The sequence below is a fragment of the Notolepis coatsorum genome (genome assembly GCF_963971535.1).
Source record: "Notolepis coatsorum genome assembly, chromosome: 18".
NCBI classification, from domain to species: Eukaryota; Metazoa; Chordata; class Actinopteri; order Aulopiformes; family Paralepididae; genus Notolepis; species Notolepis coatsorum.
Genome location: NC_140182.1, coordinates 77,009,790 through 77,026,350, shown reverse-complemented (window position 1 = coordinate 77,026,350; position 16,561 = coordinate 77,009,790). Strand labels below are relative to the sequence as shown.

General features: G+C 42.4%; 1 protein-coding gene across 2 annotated transcripts in view; it reads right to left on the bottom strand.

Moving 5' to 3' along the window:
• Positions 1–15,531, bottom strand: part of fam185a (family with sequence similarity 185 member A) — a 53,026-nt gene extending 37,495 nt beyond the window's left edge. The window contains exons 1-2 of one of the 2 annotated variants that reach the window (XM_084334304.1): positions 14,506–15,531; positions 467–576 (exon numbers count right to left, since the gene is read on the bottom strand). In XM_084334304.1, the coding sequence (XP_084190430.1) occupies positions 467–576; positions 14,506–14,974 (579 nt within the window). In that variant the 5' untranslated portion in view covers positions 14,975–15,531. The remainder of the gene's footprint in view (positions 1–466; positions 577–14,505) is intronic. The other variant, XM_084334303.1, reaches the window with a different exon arrangement.
• Positions 15,532–16,561: the final 1,030 nt, after the last annotated feature.

Here is a 16,561-nt window from a genome sequence, read left to right as displayed (position 1 = left end):
TACAGGTCGGTTGGTGCGCCTGCGCAGTAGAATCAGGAAGTGTCGGGGGCAGCGTGAGCCTCCCACGCGTTACTCCTCGCCACTGAGAGATCGAGCTGCGCAGGTGAAAAGATGCGACTGCTGTTACCTCAAGTACCGGAGGGGACTTGTGCTATGTATGACTTAGTCCACATTGCAGCCGGCTTGTGGGAGGCAAGAAACAGCGTTCGTGACAGGGGAGGGTTGAATTGGATGATGCGAAATTGGGATGGGAGAAAATATAGAAAATGGGAGAAAAAGTGGATAAAAAAAAAGAACTTGTGTTTTACTTATATATTTATTTTTACAAGGAATGAATGACAAATGTAAGAACTTGGCTTTTACTTATACTTTATATTCATTTTTTACAAGGAATGAATGACAAATGTAAGAACTTTTCTTATTAGACGTCAGATTGCCCTGATGCATCGTTTGTGATGTAGCCTACCTTGACGGAGTGCAGCACACAGTCGCCCTTCTCCGTCTGTACCTTGCAGATGTCACACTCCATCTGCTGCACGTGTACATTGCCTTCTCCTCGAGCAGTGACGTAAAGATCTAATACACAAATACAGACACAAACTACTTGTAGAGATCATAAACAACATTCTTCAATCAATATCTGTAAAACTATTAACCTTCTTACAGTATTCTACTATCATGCACTCTTCCATTAATTAATCTTCCTCGTCTATATTACTACCTACTATACTAATATCTCTCTACTAGTCTATGCACTCAACACTACAGTATATAGCACCAACGTTTTAAAACGGTTTGATGAACATTGTTACTCAGCTGAAAGAGTTGTACCCTTCCTGCTGACCTGTCGTACAGAACTTGTATGTCGCTTTGGATAAAAGTGTCAGCTGAATGACTAAATGTAAACATGCATGCAGTTATCATTTTAGTAGCATCTTAATTAATTCAATTTCACAAGAGTATTGTCGGTATCACTGAGGGTTCTCACAATTAGGTGACCTAGAATCTATTTTACTTTGTAACTATAACATACAATAAAATCCCAACCGTCTCATTTTCACCAACAAGTCCTTTAGGCGTTGATTTTGGCCTATAAACACAACGTCTCCCCACATAATGTTTTAATTTGGAACAACCACAATATCCTTTTTAAGAATAAATATTTTTTTCTTTTTTAACAAGTTCAACAACAACATAATACTCGTCAGTTCAATATAGAGGGTATCCTTTACAACTACTCAGAGATGTTATCTGTATTCCAATATCTGTGGACCCCAGGAAGTATAGCTGTTGCCTAGGTGATAGCTAATTTGGATCAGAATAAATAATAAATCCCAATAACTCTGAGACTTTGCTTTAGTTTTTTATGCTATTCCTACAGTTATTATTGTGTTGTTATTGTGTTATTTAATGGTATTTTAAATGCTCTACCTCTGCCACTAGCTTCTATTAAGCCATCTGCAGTAGGGAACATGTGCTGTATGTAGTAAAGGAAGGATACATGTTTTGTACTAACAGGATATCGTTTCTGTTCTTGTGGTGATATGTTATCGGAAACAGTTTGGTTGAAAATATCAACTGGATAAAAGTACGGTCCAAGTTCTTACTAACAAACAAGGTGAAAGATTTCATTCAAGCTACTCCATAGATGTTAACCTGTAAAACATTTTCTTAAGAAGTCTGAGAAGGATATTAATACAATCACAATTCAGAATTCCTGTGAATCACAACCAGGAACGGTCCTTCATCTCTCTTTTGGTTTTGTAACCGCACTCATATGTTTTGAAAATATATTTGTAGCTTTATTATCATTAACTCTGCTATACTGTTGACTGCACAGTTGACTGGTGATGAGAAAATGTTTGGGTTTTTTTGTTAGCAAAGTTCCATGTTCACAAATGTACATTTACAAACAGAAAGACACATTTATAAAGAAATTAAAAAAATCTTTATCCAATAACTTGAATAACAAAAAGACCAACTTTTAATATTTGACTATTATATATGGTTATTATGTACTTGTGATCAATTTGCATCCCCTAGTGATTTTAAATATATATATATATACACAGGGAACAAAATAAGTACCCGCCAAGCGCCAATGGCGGGCAGATTTAAGTAAGTAAAGTTTATTTATATAGCACCTTTCACAGACCAGGGTCACAAAGTGCTTCACATTGTAAAAACATCAATAAAATGCAAAAGATAGCAGCATGGTAAAAGAAAATAATTCAAAACGTGAAAGATCAGGAAAAGCCAAAACAGATAAAAAGACATAAAAGATTTACATAGAGCATAATTTGCCAAACGCCTGTTTAAACAGCACAGTCTTTAGCTGCTTTTTAAAAGTGTTTACAGAGACCACAGATCTAAGGTCCAAGGGCAGAGCATTCCACAACCTGGGGGCCACGGTTTCGATTTAAGGTTTGGCGAGTAACAATGAGAGGTCTGCCCGGCGCCCGCCACCTGGCCGGTAACAAAATAGTTCATATCGATACTCTTATTTTGAAAATCCCGTGGCGGGTCTCATTTCCGCCCCAAGCGCAGTTCCAGCTATAATATCTATGGCCCGGGCAGCTAGCAACGTTCGGTTCATATCGATACTCTTATTTTGAAAATCCCGTGGCAACTCGGCGAGTCGTATCTGCCCAGTCCGTGCTGTCTGCTGGCATTAAAGCAGAGCAGGGCTACACAGCAGTGCGCCTATTTTGCTACCCGAAATAAGTCTGTGGTGTTTTTTTCCCCTCACAACGGGTCAAATGCATCCAACATGCTTTGCATCGTCGCCATTCCTTTATGCCCACATCGCCCGAAATTAACGTTATGTTAGCGTAAACTAACAAGCTAATCCTGATCAGAGGCAGAGCCATAGAGAACAGCAGAAAGTGTGGACTGGGGAAAGGGAAATGGGGGGGGGGGGGGCACTCTCCCTTTCTCTGTGTGTGTGCGTGCGTGCGTTTGGAAAGACGATGAAGTCAGGAGTATATTATAGTAAACTGAGGATTACTGAGGATGGACAGATAATGTTGATATTCAAATATAAAAAAAAGAATAATAATAAATGAATTCATGATCATCATGCAACATAAAACAATTGTAGAAACGGTTTGGGAGAGGAAGGGGTTTTAGGTTGCGTGTTGTGAGTTGTGAGTTCCAAAAAAATTTACTTGAAGTTTAAAGCTCAATATATCAAAACGTGGGACTTTACAGTGAACAGGAGGTCTATTTGTATTAAAAACAATAGATTGTTTTTTCATTTAAATGTCTGGAAGAGCTAAATAAATTTTTTCAAATTATATTTTCGTTACCTTTTTTGAGTTGATCTAAATGTTACTGATTGTGTTAAATGGGCTTATGATATCGTCTCATATCAATTGCAGGCACCTGCATCGTATCGTATCGTGGCAGATATCGGCAAATATCGTATCGTTGTCCAAAGAATCGATATCGTATCGTATCGTGCTGAAACTGGTGATTCCCACCCCTAGTAGAGTCCATACATCCAACACCAAATCCCATAATTCCTTACACGTAACGTGTCTGGCTGTGTGACGTCAACTTGTCAGCATGGGCTTGTTCGAGATGGATTTCGGTTTGCCTCGACTAGTAGACGAGAGTAGGCGAGTGAAGCCGGGGGAGGAGTTAAAAAGGCGGACACTGCCGATTTCACAAGAGCCTCTCGCCTAGTCTCGCATGGCAGATACGCTTTCACGTCACCACACACACATTACACACCTGTCCAGCTCATTATAATGCGATGGCCGTGTGCAAAATTAGATCAGATTCAAATGTACAGTACAGCACACCATATACTGCTATAGTGGAATATACTATTCATATACCATAATGTATACCATCTTGTTGCTCGCTCCTGGCCGCACGCACACACAACACACTGCTGAATAATTCTGTTTTGCATCAATATATATATATGTATACTGTGTATATTGAGGCAAAACAGAATTATATATACAGTGTAGTGGCCACTTGTCGCTCCCCAGTGAATTGACAAGCGTCCACGGTGCACCCGCTATTACTGGCTCCTACTCGGTCCCAAAGTTGTGATGTTGAATGAATTGAATGTCCAAAGTTGCCGCCGGTTCGGTTTACAGGTTTATTGTTGTCCAAAGGTGAATGATGGTGAATGAAGGGTTAAATCAGAACAGTTGTCAAGTGCTCAGATGAAACAGCAGTGAAACAGCAGTGAAACAGCCAGGTAGAAAATTGTATCCTAACACAGGTGCACACGATTCCATTGATCACCTTGGCTATTTATAGGGCTGTAATGGGTGGTGAGCCCCCTAGTGTCCAAACATAAATAAGACAGTTTAAAACAGTGCATTGATCTAATATATAATATATAGATAATAATAATACTACTAATAATAATCTATAACAAGAACACTCATTGGCCTTTACATACAGTATTGAGGCAAAACAGACGACGCATGTGTGTATGTGTGTGTGTGTGTGTCTGACAGCTTGAAGTTTATCATGATGATATGATGATAACGCATAACATAATAAAGTTTTCAATCAATCAATCAATCAATCAATCAAACGTCTCATAACTCACTGGCTGTCACGTGGCTGGTGACTGACAACTTTTCTGAGCCAATAGGCGCTTTGCCCGACCATAGCAAGTCGCTTCCCAGCCGGGAGCAGCCGAGTGAGAGGTACTGTGGCGCCTCGCTCTGAAGGCTGCTTGTGGCTCGCTCCCGCGGGAGTTCCACGCCTCGCCTCGTCAGATTTTCAGAGCAAGTCGGACAACATTCTAACCGTCATGCAACGCGCTTGGCGAGGCAGTAGTGAAACCTGCGCAGATCTGCGTCCGCCTATCCCATCTCGAACAAGCCTAATGACAGCCAAACATGGCACTGCAACTAAATAACACAAATACAATAGGCACATTTGTGACAAATATAACACGTTTTATACTTGTGCTACAAGATTTTGGCCTGTGCTACAAAACTATCAACCTCTGTAGCACCAGTGCTATGTGCAAAAAAAGTTAACGTACAGCGAGTAGATCAAGCATCTGGGCAAGTATACATGCCCTGATGCCTCAGTGTATGGCAGTGTAAAAAGGTTGGTTGCCCTATAAATATATATATATATTGTAAACGACCCTCCAGGTAGCGTCATTCAGTTTGTGTGTGATAGGGAACCTTTATTTTGAAGCACCGCCAAACCGGAAGTAGCTAACCGGAAGCAGATACCGCGAGCATGAGCTCAGCTTGATGGTTCAAATGAACGTTTAGATTACGGCTACAAGGAAAGAGAGTTCTCCGTGAATATCTTCTTTATTCTTTTGTTATTTGGAAATGGTTTACAAGGTAACTGCTGTGCACTTTCTATGGTTTTAATATTGGTTTGAATTCACTTTTGTTTGTGTTTTGACAACTTAAAGTTATTCCTGCTACTGTGAAAATACGTTGTTTTCTAGCTAACTTGGTCATTGCAAATTGCTAGCTTGTCTACACATTTAATAAGGTCCAGAGTACCAGCATTTTAAGAGTTTTTGTTTGCTTATAGATCCGGAAAGAAGACTTTCATGTGGTTTATGGTTAAGCCCCCTGTTGGAGAGAGAGGACAAGGTACTGGGATGTCAAATTGTCCTATTTAGTGAGATGGGCTGTTTATTTTATATTTGTATTCATTTATGTATTTGGGATGTCACTGTTATTGGAAGCCATTTGTGTCAAGTGTTATGTTAGCTTTATTGAACAATGTGAATGTGGCACTTATGTATATCTAATGTATACCTGTATATATATAATGTATATATCTGAGTATCTTTTCTCTGTCTTTCTTTGTCTTTTCACTTCAGCTCTTACGTTGTGAAATGAAAATAAACATTCATGAAACACCAGTAAAGGAGTCCATCCATCACTCTCCCAGGGATGCTACAGTAAGAGCTTACTCTATGGTGAAGTGGAACATCGGATATTCGTCTCCCGGACCCTGCACTGAACTTCACCCTCACTTGAGTTGTTAAGAGAAGGAACCGTTTCATTACATTACTATAGACCTGATAATTAATTACCTTTTTTGTTTTAAAAATGCACACTTCATGTAGAGCTTCCTTTGTTATTGTGTGTATTCTAGTCATTGCTTTGGCATGAACACTGATGTAAATGCCCATACTGTAGATAACACATTCAATGCTGGTTATTTGCCCTAATTTACCATTCAAAGTGTATGCTGTGCTATTTCTCTGTCCATGTCTATGCTGCTCTGTATGAAGGCGCAACCACATTCACTTTATTCTAACGTTGAAAGGTGCAATAATTAGCTCATCATGGCATCCTTAGAAGGGAAAGGAGGGTTATTGTGACGTACCTGGGTTGGTCATTACCATTATTACTGTATTTATGACACCTTCTGAACATCAGGTTAGTATATTTAATGTGTTGTTTTGTATATGATGTGTGTGTGTGTGAACATGAGAGTAATGCTGTCTCTTCTCTCCCTATCAGGTGCTGCCCATCCCTACTGAAGAGTGCTGATTGCCTGATGAATGACAGCTGATGGCAATCAATCTCGAGAGGGATGGGTATCCAAATACCTGACAGGACACACACGTCTCGGCGCCTTATTGTGTCACTTGCCGGTGATCACGGTGTTGGAGGTTGCCTGTGGTTGCCACTGTGGTGGAACTATGCTCTATTTTTCCCTGTTGTATTATATTGGCCTTGTCTCCATAATTATATGGGACTGTGTGTTCCTTTTGTTCACACTGCTACCTGGTAGGTGTCTCTGCTAGCGTTGCTACCAGGTAGCATATAGATATATATATATATAGATTGGCCTCTGTGTAAATTGACACATTCATGGGGGAGCACATCTATATGATTGGCCTTATCATTTGATTCCTACTGTTGCTGTTTGTCTGTATGTGTACCGTGCTTGTCCTCCCCTTACCTTTTTCCCTTTGTGTGATCTGGGTTGAAATCCCCACTGACAACATCCCTTTTCCCTTTGGGAAAAGGCCGTGGGTTGGAAGCCCCACTGTAATAAACTTAATTTACCATTTGAAAACGTTGTTGTTTACTATCTGCCTACCCGGGACTGTTCGAGAAGCATTTTTCTACTGAGGGGGTTGTTTTTTGCTCATGTAACACCTGCCCAGATTACTATCTTGTATGGTCAATAGACCTCTGTACATGACAGTTATATAAGGAAACTAGCTCCCCAGATGAGGTCAAAGGCTTAGGAGAAGAGCATCATACAGAGGTAGGCCTAGGGTTGGAAGAGTCTGAAAACCCACAGAAGGAAGCTAGTGAAGAGGAAAAAGGTCCCACTGATATCCCTGAGGAAGAGGATGACCTAACTGAAGGTCTCCAACGCTCCCACCGTACACTGTGCCCAACAGAAAGGATGCGTGCGCACCAAGAGGAAGAAGCATGCAAAAGGGAGAAAAGACTGCTGTACCTGTATGAAAAATGGAAGCTCGACATTTGCAAGGCAAGACACGAGATGAAGACATACATGTCAGAGGAGGAGCTCTGGACTCTCATCGACAAACTAAATAGGTCTAAGACGGACGTTTGTATGATGTATGTCGAAATCAGAGGTCTCGCCGCGCCCCCCAATGACGTAAGACGACGAGTGGATACGTGCGAGACAGTAACCAGGGAATTAGTCAACATCGCTCATGATAGAACCATAGGTACAGAAGACGATTTCAATGTCCAACGGGAAAGGAGCCGACTTCATGAACTGCGTCGCCATGACTACGCAAGGTCGGTCTATGGATCTGCCTCTGACGTCTCCTCATTAACTCAGAGCAGCAGGTCTGCACAAGGCTCGTCTATAATAACTAAGCGTGTGGAGGCAGCGGCTGAACTAGCCGAAAAGGAAGCCACCTATCAGATGATGCAAGTAGAGGAAAAACAAAGGGAAGCTATACGCGAACTAGAGGAACAACAACGAAAGGCTCTGGAGGTACAAAAGCGTGAGTTAGAGCGACTGCAGGCCAAGAAGGAAGTGTTCGCAGCCCAAGCCAAACTAAAGGTCTATGACGATCAGATCAGACATGAAGCTGCCGAACACATCAATGAAAGCAATGCAGAGATGAGGAACGCACCTGCTGCCACACTCTTTCCATCTCATGCTGCACCAACCTCTCATTCTGACATCACTGCTCTCGCACAGGTCTTCCATGACAGCATAGCCTTGAGTAGGCTTCCTGCACCAGAGCCATTCGTTTTCAATGGTGATCCTATACAGTTCATCGAATGGAAGACAACGTTTACCTCACTCATCGACCAAAGAGCAATAACCCCAGCTGAAAAACTCTACTACGTGAAGAAGTATGTTGGTGGCCCAGCACGCCAGGCTCTAGATGGCACGTTCTATCGTAACGACAAGGAAGCCTACAAAGACGCCTGGGATAAGCTGAATCATCGCTTTGGCCAGCCATTTGCCATTCAGAGATCATTCAGAGCAGGGTTCGAAATTAACGGGGGCTCGGGGCAAAATGCCCTTGAAAATGGACAAAATGCCCCCGAATATCAGTTAAGGGGGGCAGAAAATGCCCCCGACAGTTTACTAATTATATATATAATTATATATATGATCTACAGTGCGAGCATTTCCCTTGTATTTGGCCCTAATAATATGTGTGTGTGCGCCACCCGGAAAAATCATTTACTCGAGACGAGTGACGATTACAAAACAGCTCCGCTGTTATAATAGTCCCACATTACACAAGGCGCATAAACGTCCAATCACAGTAGCGCCCGAAAACAAAGTCACGGTACCGGCTTAGGCAAGTTATACATTCAGAATCAGACAACGCAAAAAAATCAGCCAGCCATGAAGCCCATTCATTTTTATTTTGAGCAAAAGAGAGACGAGGAGAAAGAGAGGAATCCGGCTGACATGGCTTTTGAACTGATATTCGCACGTGTTTTTGCGGGTCCAGTCCCCACGGTATGTTGACAGAATTCGCAAAACACCTTATCGACTGAAGCATAAAAGTCATTAGGATACTGCTCTGCTCTGAATTTAGGGCTTAGTGGGGAATTTCTTCCGACGTTAACGTTAACGACGCACCGAAGCAGCTAGACCATTTCTCCGTGTTGTGTGTAACACGCAGCGGTCCCCGCCTCCTCCCTCCTTGCAACAAACGTTCCACCCAAAAACGGAATTTCTATTTCATAATGAATTAAATAATTGTATAAAGAATTTTCAATGTTCTGTCATCTAATAATATATTCCATTACCTTTCCTATCTGTATCAAAGTCAAAATGTTGGTATCATAACAACACTACAACATACAAAAGCAGCTTGACAACCGATATCCTTTGCGTTTGATTGATTGAAAACTTTATTAACAGATTGCAGAATGGGTACAATACAGTACAGCTCAATACACACAAGTTAAGGGGATGCAGACCAGAGAAAGACTTTCGTCTTGTTTACATCAGGGTCCCCCATTTTCAATTCATAGTGTGCACACGCACAGTATAATAATGCATGAGATAAATAGTTAATAAACTCTGTGTTACTTGAACAATTTTCACTGTGCTCCTAAATTTCTTTGTGTGCTCCTAAATTTTTATTTAGATTTTATTTATTAACATTTTATTTAGGAGCACATGTGCTCCTTGGGAAAAAGGTTAGCGTAGAGCCCTATATATGGAGACATTAACATTACATTATCAAACATAGGGACGAAGACTGTAAAAAAAAGTGTCAACAATGTTTTATAATCCTTATGTTAATTTTCATCATAAAAATTCAGTGCCCCCGAAATACAAAAAAAAGCCCCCGAAAATCAATTAAGGGGGGCAAAAAAAGCCCTTGAAATTTTTTTTTAATTTCTAACCCTGATCCAGAGAGAAGCTATCCAACTGGCCGAGGATTCAGCCTAAGGATGCAGAGGGACTCAGGAGTTTCTCTGATTTTCTCAATGCCTGTCGGGATGCCATTCCTCATGTCAAGGGTCTTGACATACTCAACGACTGTGAGGAGAACCGAAAGCTCATTTACAAACTGCCAGACTGGGCAGCCGCTCAGTGGAACCGTCAAGTCACAAAACGCTTGAATGAACGTCAAGAATTTCCAACTTTCGAGGACTTCACAAAATTCATGTCAACTGAAGCGGAGATTGCCTGCAATCCAATCACGTCTTTCCAAGCTCTACACTCAGCCACTAGCGCCGATAAAGGAAATGTCAGAGACTCTAAGAGAAACAAAGCCAGCGTTCTTGCCACTCAAGCAGACACTGACAATGAGAACCGGAAGTTTAGGACTATGGCTCCATGCATTCAGTGTGAAGATGACGGACACCAGCTCCATGCATGTGAAAGATTCACAGAGATGTCACTGGATGAGCGACGCAACTTCATAAAGGAGAAGAGACTATGCTATGGATGTTTAAAGCCAGGACACAATGCGAAAGACTGTCGCCATCGTCACTCCTGTGACACCTGCAAGAGAAAACATCCTACAGCCCTCCATGATAACAACTATCAAAGAGAAGAAAGGCCTGCACCTGATACAGAATCAGATCAAGACCCTGAGGCAAGATCCCTCAGTGTAGCAGTTGGAGGCTCATCCAGCACATCAATGATTCTACCAGTATGGGTTTCCTCCAAAAGTAACCCAACTATGGAGAGACTTGTCTACGCTCTTCTCGACACTCAAAGCGATACTACATTTATCGACCAAGAGGTGAGTGACGGTCTTAATGCAGACAAGCATCCAGTTAAACTGAAGCTGACAACCATGAGCGGAAAGGACACAATTCTCACAAGTGAGAGAGTCTGCGGCCTTCGTGTAAGAGGATATAGCTCTGCCACTCAAGTCGATCTTCCAGTGGCCTACACTAAGGACTGCATACCCGTAAACCGTGCACACATCCCCACTTGTAAGACGGCTAAGAAATGGAGTCATCTAGCAGGAATAGCAGACGAAATTCAAACACTAAAAGACTGCGAAGTGGGTCTTCTCATAGGTTATAATTGCTCGAGAGCCATGGCTCCAAGGCAAGTCATCCTCGGAGCAGATGAGGAACCATACGCTGTACGGACAGATCTAGGGTGGAGTATCATGGGGCCCTCAGCTCAAAGCCAGGATTCGTTGAGCACCAGTCGCATGTGCCACAGAACCACAGTTAAAGAGCTACCCCCGGCCACACCGGCCGATGTTATCCGCATTCTAGAGTCAGACTTTAAGGACGGCAGTGAAGACGGAAAACCAGTGTCTCAAGATGACATCACGTTTCTGAAAGGGATGGATGAAGGAATACGGAAAACCAAACAAGGCCATTACGAAATGCCCCTGCCCTTCAAAAACAGACTCCCCAACAATAAGAACTCAGCCCTGATTCACCTTAAAAGAAAACTGCAGCGCGACGAAGGGTACAAGAAGAAATACGTCAAGTTCATGGAAGAGGTTATTGGAAAGGGGGGCGCAGAACCAGTCGAAGATGGTGGGAGAGAAGGCGAAAGGTGGTACATTCCCCATCACGGCGTCTTTCACGCAAAGAAACCTGACAAACTTCACATTGTGTTTGACTGCTCAGCAAGTTACAAAGGAACAAGCCTCAATGACCACCTCCTTTCTGGGCCCGACATGTTGAACAACTTGAGTGGAGTGCTCATCCGCTTTCGCCAGCACCCAGTTGCTCTGATGTGCGACGTTGAAAAAATGTTCCATCAATTTCACGTCCAGGAAGCTGATCGAGACTACTTGCGCTTTCTCTGGTGGAAGCAAGGAGACCTGAACTCACCGCCCAGGGAGTTCCGCATGAAGGTGCATCTGTTCGGTGCGGCCTCCTCGCCAGGGTATGCCAACTACGGACTAAAGCACTTAGCTAAGGAGAAGGCACACACCTACCCGCACGGATCACGATTCGTCATGAGAGACTTTTACGTTGACGACGGGGTCACAAGTGTTGAAAACACTGAGAGTGCAATTCAGTTAGCCAAAGAAGCACGCAAACTCTGTGCCACAGGTGGCCTCCGTCTACATAAGTTTGTGTCAAACAACAGAGATGTCCTCGAGAGTATCCCGCTCTCTGAACGAGCAACCAACGTAAAGTGCATGCGCCTCACCTTTGATGAGCTGCCACTTGAAAGAGCTCTCGGGATTCAATGGGACACGGAGTCTGACAACTTCTGTCTCAACGTCAACCTTAAAGAACAGCCTCCTACACGCCGCGGCATCCTGTCAACAGTAGCCTCCCTGTACGACCCCCTCGGGTTTGTGGCACCGGTCCTGCTCAAAGAGGAATTTGGCTCTCCTGGTGCTGAGGAGTTCTTCTGGACTGATTCGAAAGTAGTCTTGGGATACATGAGGAATGAAGCAAGACGATTCCACACCTTTGTCTCTAACTGTGTCCAACGGATTCATCTCAGCTCAGACCCTCAACAATGGAGATACGTCCCAACAAGTGACAACCCTGCTGACCATGCGCCCAGGGGCTTGACGCCCAGCGAGCTGCTGATATCCAACTGGTTCACTGGACCCAAGTTCTTGTGGAACAAAGAAATGGAGCTGCCTGCAGATGATGCTCCAGAGCTAACTATTGGAGATTCAGAAGTCAGAAGTGCTTTGCACTTAGCACAACGACCAAGGAGCAAAGCACTATAGTTGATCACTTGTCTACGTTTTCTTCTTGGTCACTCGCTACTCGAGCTATCGCACGCATTCAGAGACACGTCCACAAGAATAAGTCTAACACACTAACCTCTCGAACAATCAGAGGTCATATAGAATTAGCGGCAGTGGCTAGTCCGTAATGAACTAGAATGGAGAAGTAAGATGACTCCTTCCATCCACTGGTCTGGGGGTCCACCTTGGGCAAGTGGTAGCACCCCCTAAGCCTCCCTACCTGGGGATACAGGCCAACTAGGTTATTCCTTATTATGGAATCAGTCGGATTTACAGTGTAATATAAACCACTCCTGATTGGTGGGAGTGTAAACGACCCTCCAGGTAGCGTCATTCAGTTTGTGTGTGATAGGGAACCTTTATTTTGAAGCACCGCCAAACCGGAAGTAGCTAACCGGAAGCAGATACCGCGAACATGAGCTCAGCTTGACGGTTCAAATGAACGTTTAGATTACGGCTACAAGGAAACAGAGTTCTCCGTGAATATCTTCTTTATTCTTTTGTTATTTGGAAATGGTTTACAAGGTAACTGCTGTGCACTTTCTATGGTTTTAATATTGGTTTGAATTCACTTTTGTTTGTGTTTTGACAACTTAAAGTTATTCCTGCTACTGTGAAAATACGTTGTTTTCTAGCTAACTTGGTCATTGCAAATTGCTAGCTTGTCTACACATTTAATAAGGTCCAGAGTACCAGCATTTTAAGAGTTTTTGTTTGCTTATAGATCCGGAAAGAAGACTTTCATGTGGTTTATGGTTAAGCCCCCTGTTGGAGAGAGAGGACAAGGTACTGGGATGTCAAATTGTCCTATTTAGTGAGATGGGCTGTTTATTTTATATTTGTATTCATTTATGTATTTGGGATGTCACTGTTATTGGAAGCCATTTGTGTCAAGTGTTATGTTAGCTTTATTGAACAATGTGAATGTGGCACTTATGTATATCTAATGTATACCTGTATATATATATATATATAATGTATATATCTGAGTATCTTTTCTCTGTCTTTCTTTGTCTTTTCACTTCAGCTCTTACGTTGTGAAATGAAAATAAACATTCATGAAACACCAGTAAAGGAGTCCATCCATCACTCTCCCAGGGATGCTACATAATATATGCAGTAATTAAATATATAAATGTAAATATTATTATTATTAAATGGGTTACAATTACAAATATGTGGAAGTGGAACCATATGGAAGGAGTAAGCCTGCCGCTAGAAAAAAAGAAAACCCACCGCGCCTTTCTCAGACGAAAAAGAAAGTTTCGAGAGGAGTGGAAGTTTGAAGACAGACTAGACTACAATATGATGTGGGGGTGGTGAGTTGAAACAGTGTGTGTGTGTGTGTGTGTGTGTGTGTGTGTGTGTGTGTGTGTGTGTGTGTCCCGAGTCCGACCCCACTTCTATGTTTCAATAAATTATTTGCATTTAAAACTATTAACGCTGACTCATTCCTTCAGTCCACTCAAAATTATGCTAACATTCCTTATGTTGTTTATGATATTAATTGAAAATAGCATATGAGAGTATTATATAGTAAATTAATAATAACACATGGCGATATACTAAAAAGCTATTTATAATTTTTGGCTGGTAAAAAAGCTGCCTTGCTGGTAGTTTTTAAAATCTAACAGCCAAATGGCTGCAAGTCAAAAAGTAAATTTTGTTCCCTGTCACACACACACACACATGTGTATCCTGTCTATTAATGGAATTTGCTTTGTTTATTATAGTCTCGTACATATTTACATAAATTTTATTTGATATTGTCTTAAATGTATTGTTTTTTTTTAACGTTTGTCAAGTCTGCCTTGTTGAGAAAAGATGCGACCATACATCATCATCAATACGAGTTGTATGTATTCCTACTTGCTCACCGGTCTTGGTCGGGGCGGACAGCTCTACCGTCAGGTCGCTGCTGAGCCTCTCGGCCAGGATGACCAGCTCCTTGTGTTGCTCGTCATAGTGCACGGCGAGGTGATCCAGCTGCGCGTCCTGCTCTGCGCCTGCGCCGGGCCCGTGGACCGTCACGAAGGCTCGGTTCGACTCGGGGAAATCATGAGGGTCCAGGGGACGTATTATGATGTTGCAACTCACTTCAACACGCACTGTGCTGAAGGGGTTTACGACAAGAGCCCATTGCTTCAGAGGCGTATTGCCCTCGTTGGACGTCGAAGCCACTGCCCTGCCAGGAGAGGTGGAGAAGGTCCTCAGTGCGGGGGGCAGAGGCGAGGAGGTTGTCTTCTCCTGACATGTCTTCAGAGGCGAGGAGGTCCATGATGTCTTCACAGCTCGCCAGCGCAACAGTCCGGCGTAGATTCTCCTGCTCGCCGAACGGCAATACATCGCGGCCACCGTAGCTAAACAACCTTGGTCCGAGCGAAATCAAACAACACACTTGACACTACAGACTGTCACTGTCGCTTCCCGGGGTGGCGGTGGACAGAAAACCACCCATTGAAGTAAACAAGACTAATTCGGTCAAGGGTATGTCTATGTCTATGTCACTCATGTCATGCCACACCGTGACGCACGGCTTCTTTTGGGTAAATCTGACCGCGTCCCCCTCTCTTGCTCTGTCAGCGCGCCGTGCAGGACTCTCTCCAAACAGGATGTCGGCAAACTTAGTCTGTTTTGATCATAGATATATATATATCTATGGTTTTGATGGTCAACGTTTCCATCGACTTTAAAACTCCTCTTTTCGGTGGTATTTTAATGTTTTTAGAAATAGTTAATTAACGCATTGTTGCAAATAAAATTGTTTAAATGTTTTGAATACGGGTGATATACAGAGACGGTCTTTGGTCTCTCTAGGGCGGGGTTACAGTGAGAGCGTTCCGGGTCAGTATCCCAGAGACGGAACCTTTCTTGGCTCGTTTCACCATCCAAGAATCTGTAGTTGCATGCAGGTTACATCATATTTATTTTACCAAGTGTGCATGATGCATCTATTTCGATTTATGAAGATTGAATGATAAAATCGAATTAGAACATGTTTAGGCCTAACGCTAATCGTTCAAAAAGAAGTTCGAAACTTTAAAACAATTTAATTTATCTCATCATAGCAAAGGTGCAGCATAAGACATAGTCAACAATACACAAATCAACCATCAACGTCCCTATAGTGTTGTATTATCAGTCTCTGTGTCACTCATAGGCTATGCATGAGAGCTGATAGAAAAATAACTTCAAAAGAGGACCTCTCTTTCCTGTCATAGAACAAAACCCTCCATTAAGAAATATTAAACTGACGAAAAGACACTGAATCGGAATAACTTCAGTAACTACTAATATAATACACCTTCCTCAGTTTCATACACTATCCTTGATTCCTTCCACAGGTCAACCTTTATAAAAGGGTGTTGCATAAGATCCCGATTCCCAACACAAGGCGGCAGCATTGCATCAACAGTGTACAACGGCACACGGGCTGTTATTATTGTTATTATAATTTTAAAAAGTTTGCATTTTGTACTTCATTGGTTGTTTTTTGTACTTTATTTGGTACTTTAGTTGTATATTGTATAAATTGTACAGTGTTTTTTTACTGTATGAAGCACAATCTCTAGGCTCATACAGAACCAAGCAGTTCACTGTAATGTACATGTACCTTTATATGTGACAAATAAAACAAAACTTGAACTTTAAAGGACAAGGGACAGGTTATAAGCTCAGCTGAAGTTAGTGATTGTAATGTCCATTTATGTTTAGAAATGTCTCAAGTTTCAAGCAAGCCCAGATCTAACAAACCAGTCTACCTCATGGTGCGAATCCCTTGGGTCTGATCATCATTCTGACAGCTTTAAATGATTGCCTGTCGCTGGTGGGAAAATACTCTCTCGATATGTGCTCCCATGTACCCCAGAAGATACCATCCCGGATGCCCTTGTAGCTCCCGACGTAGTACCTCCCGTTGAGATTCGCTGCCAA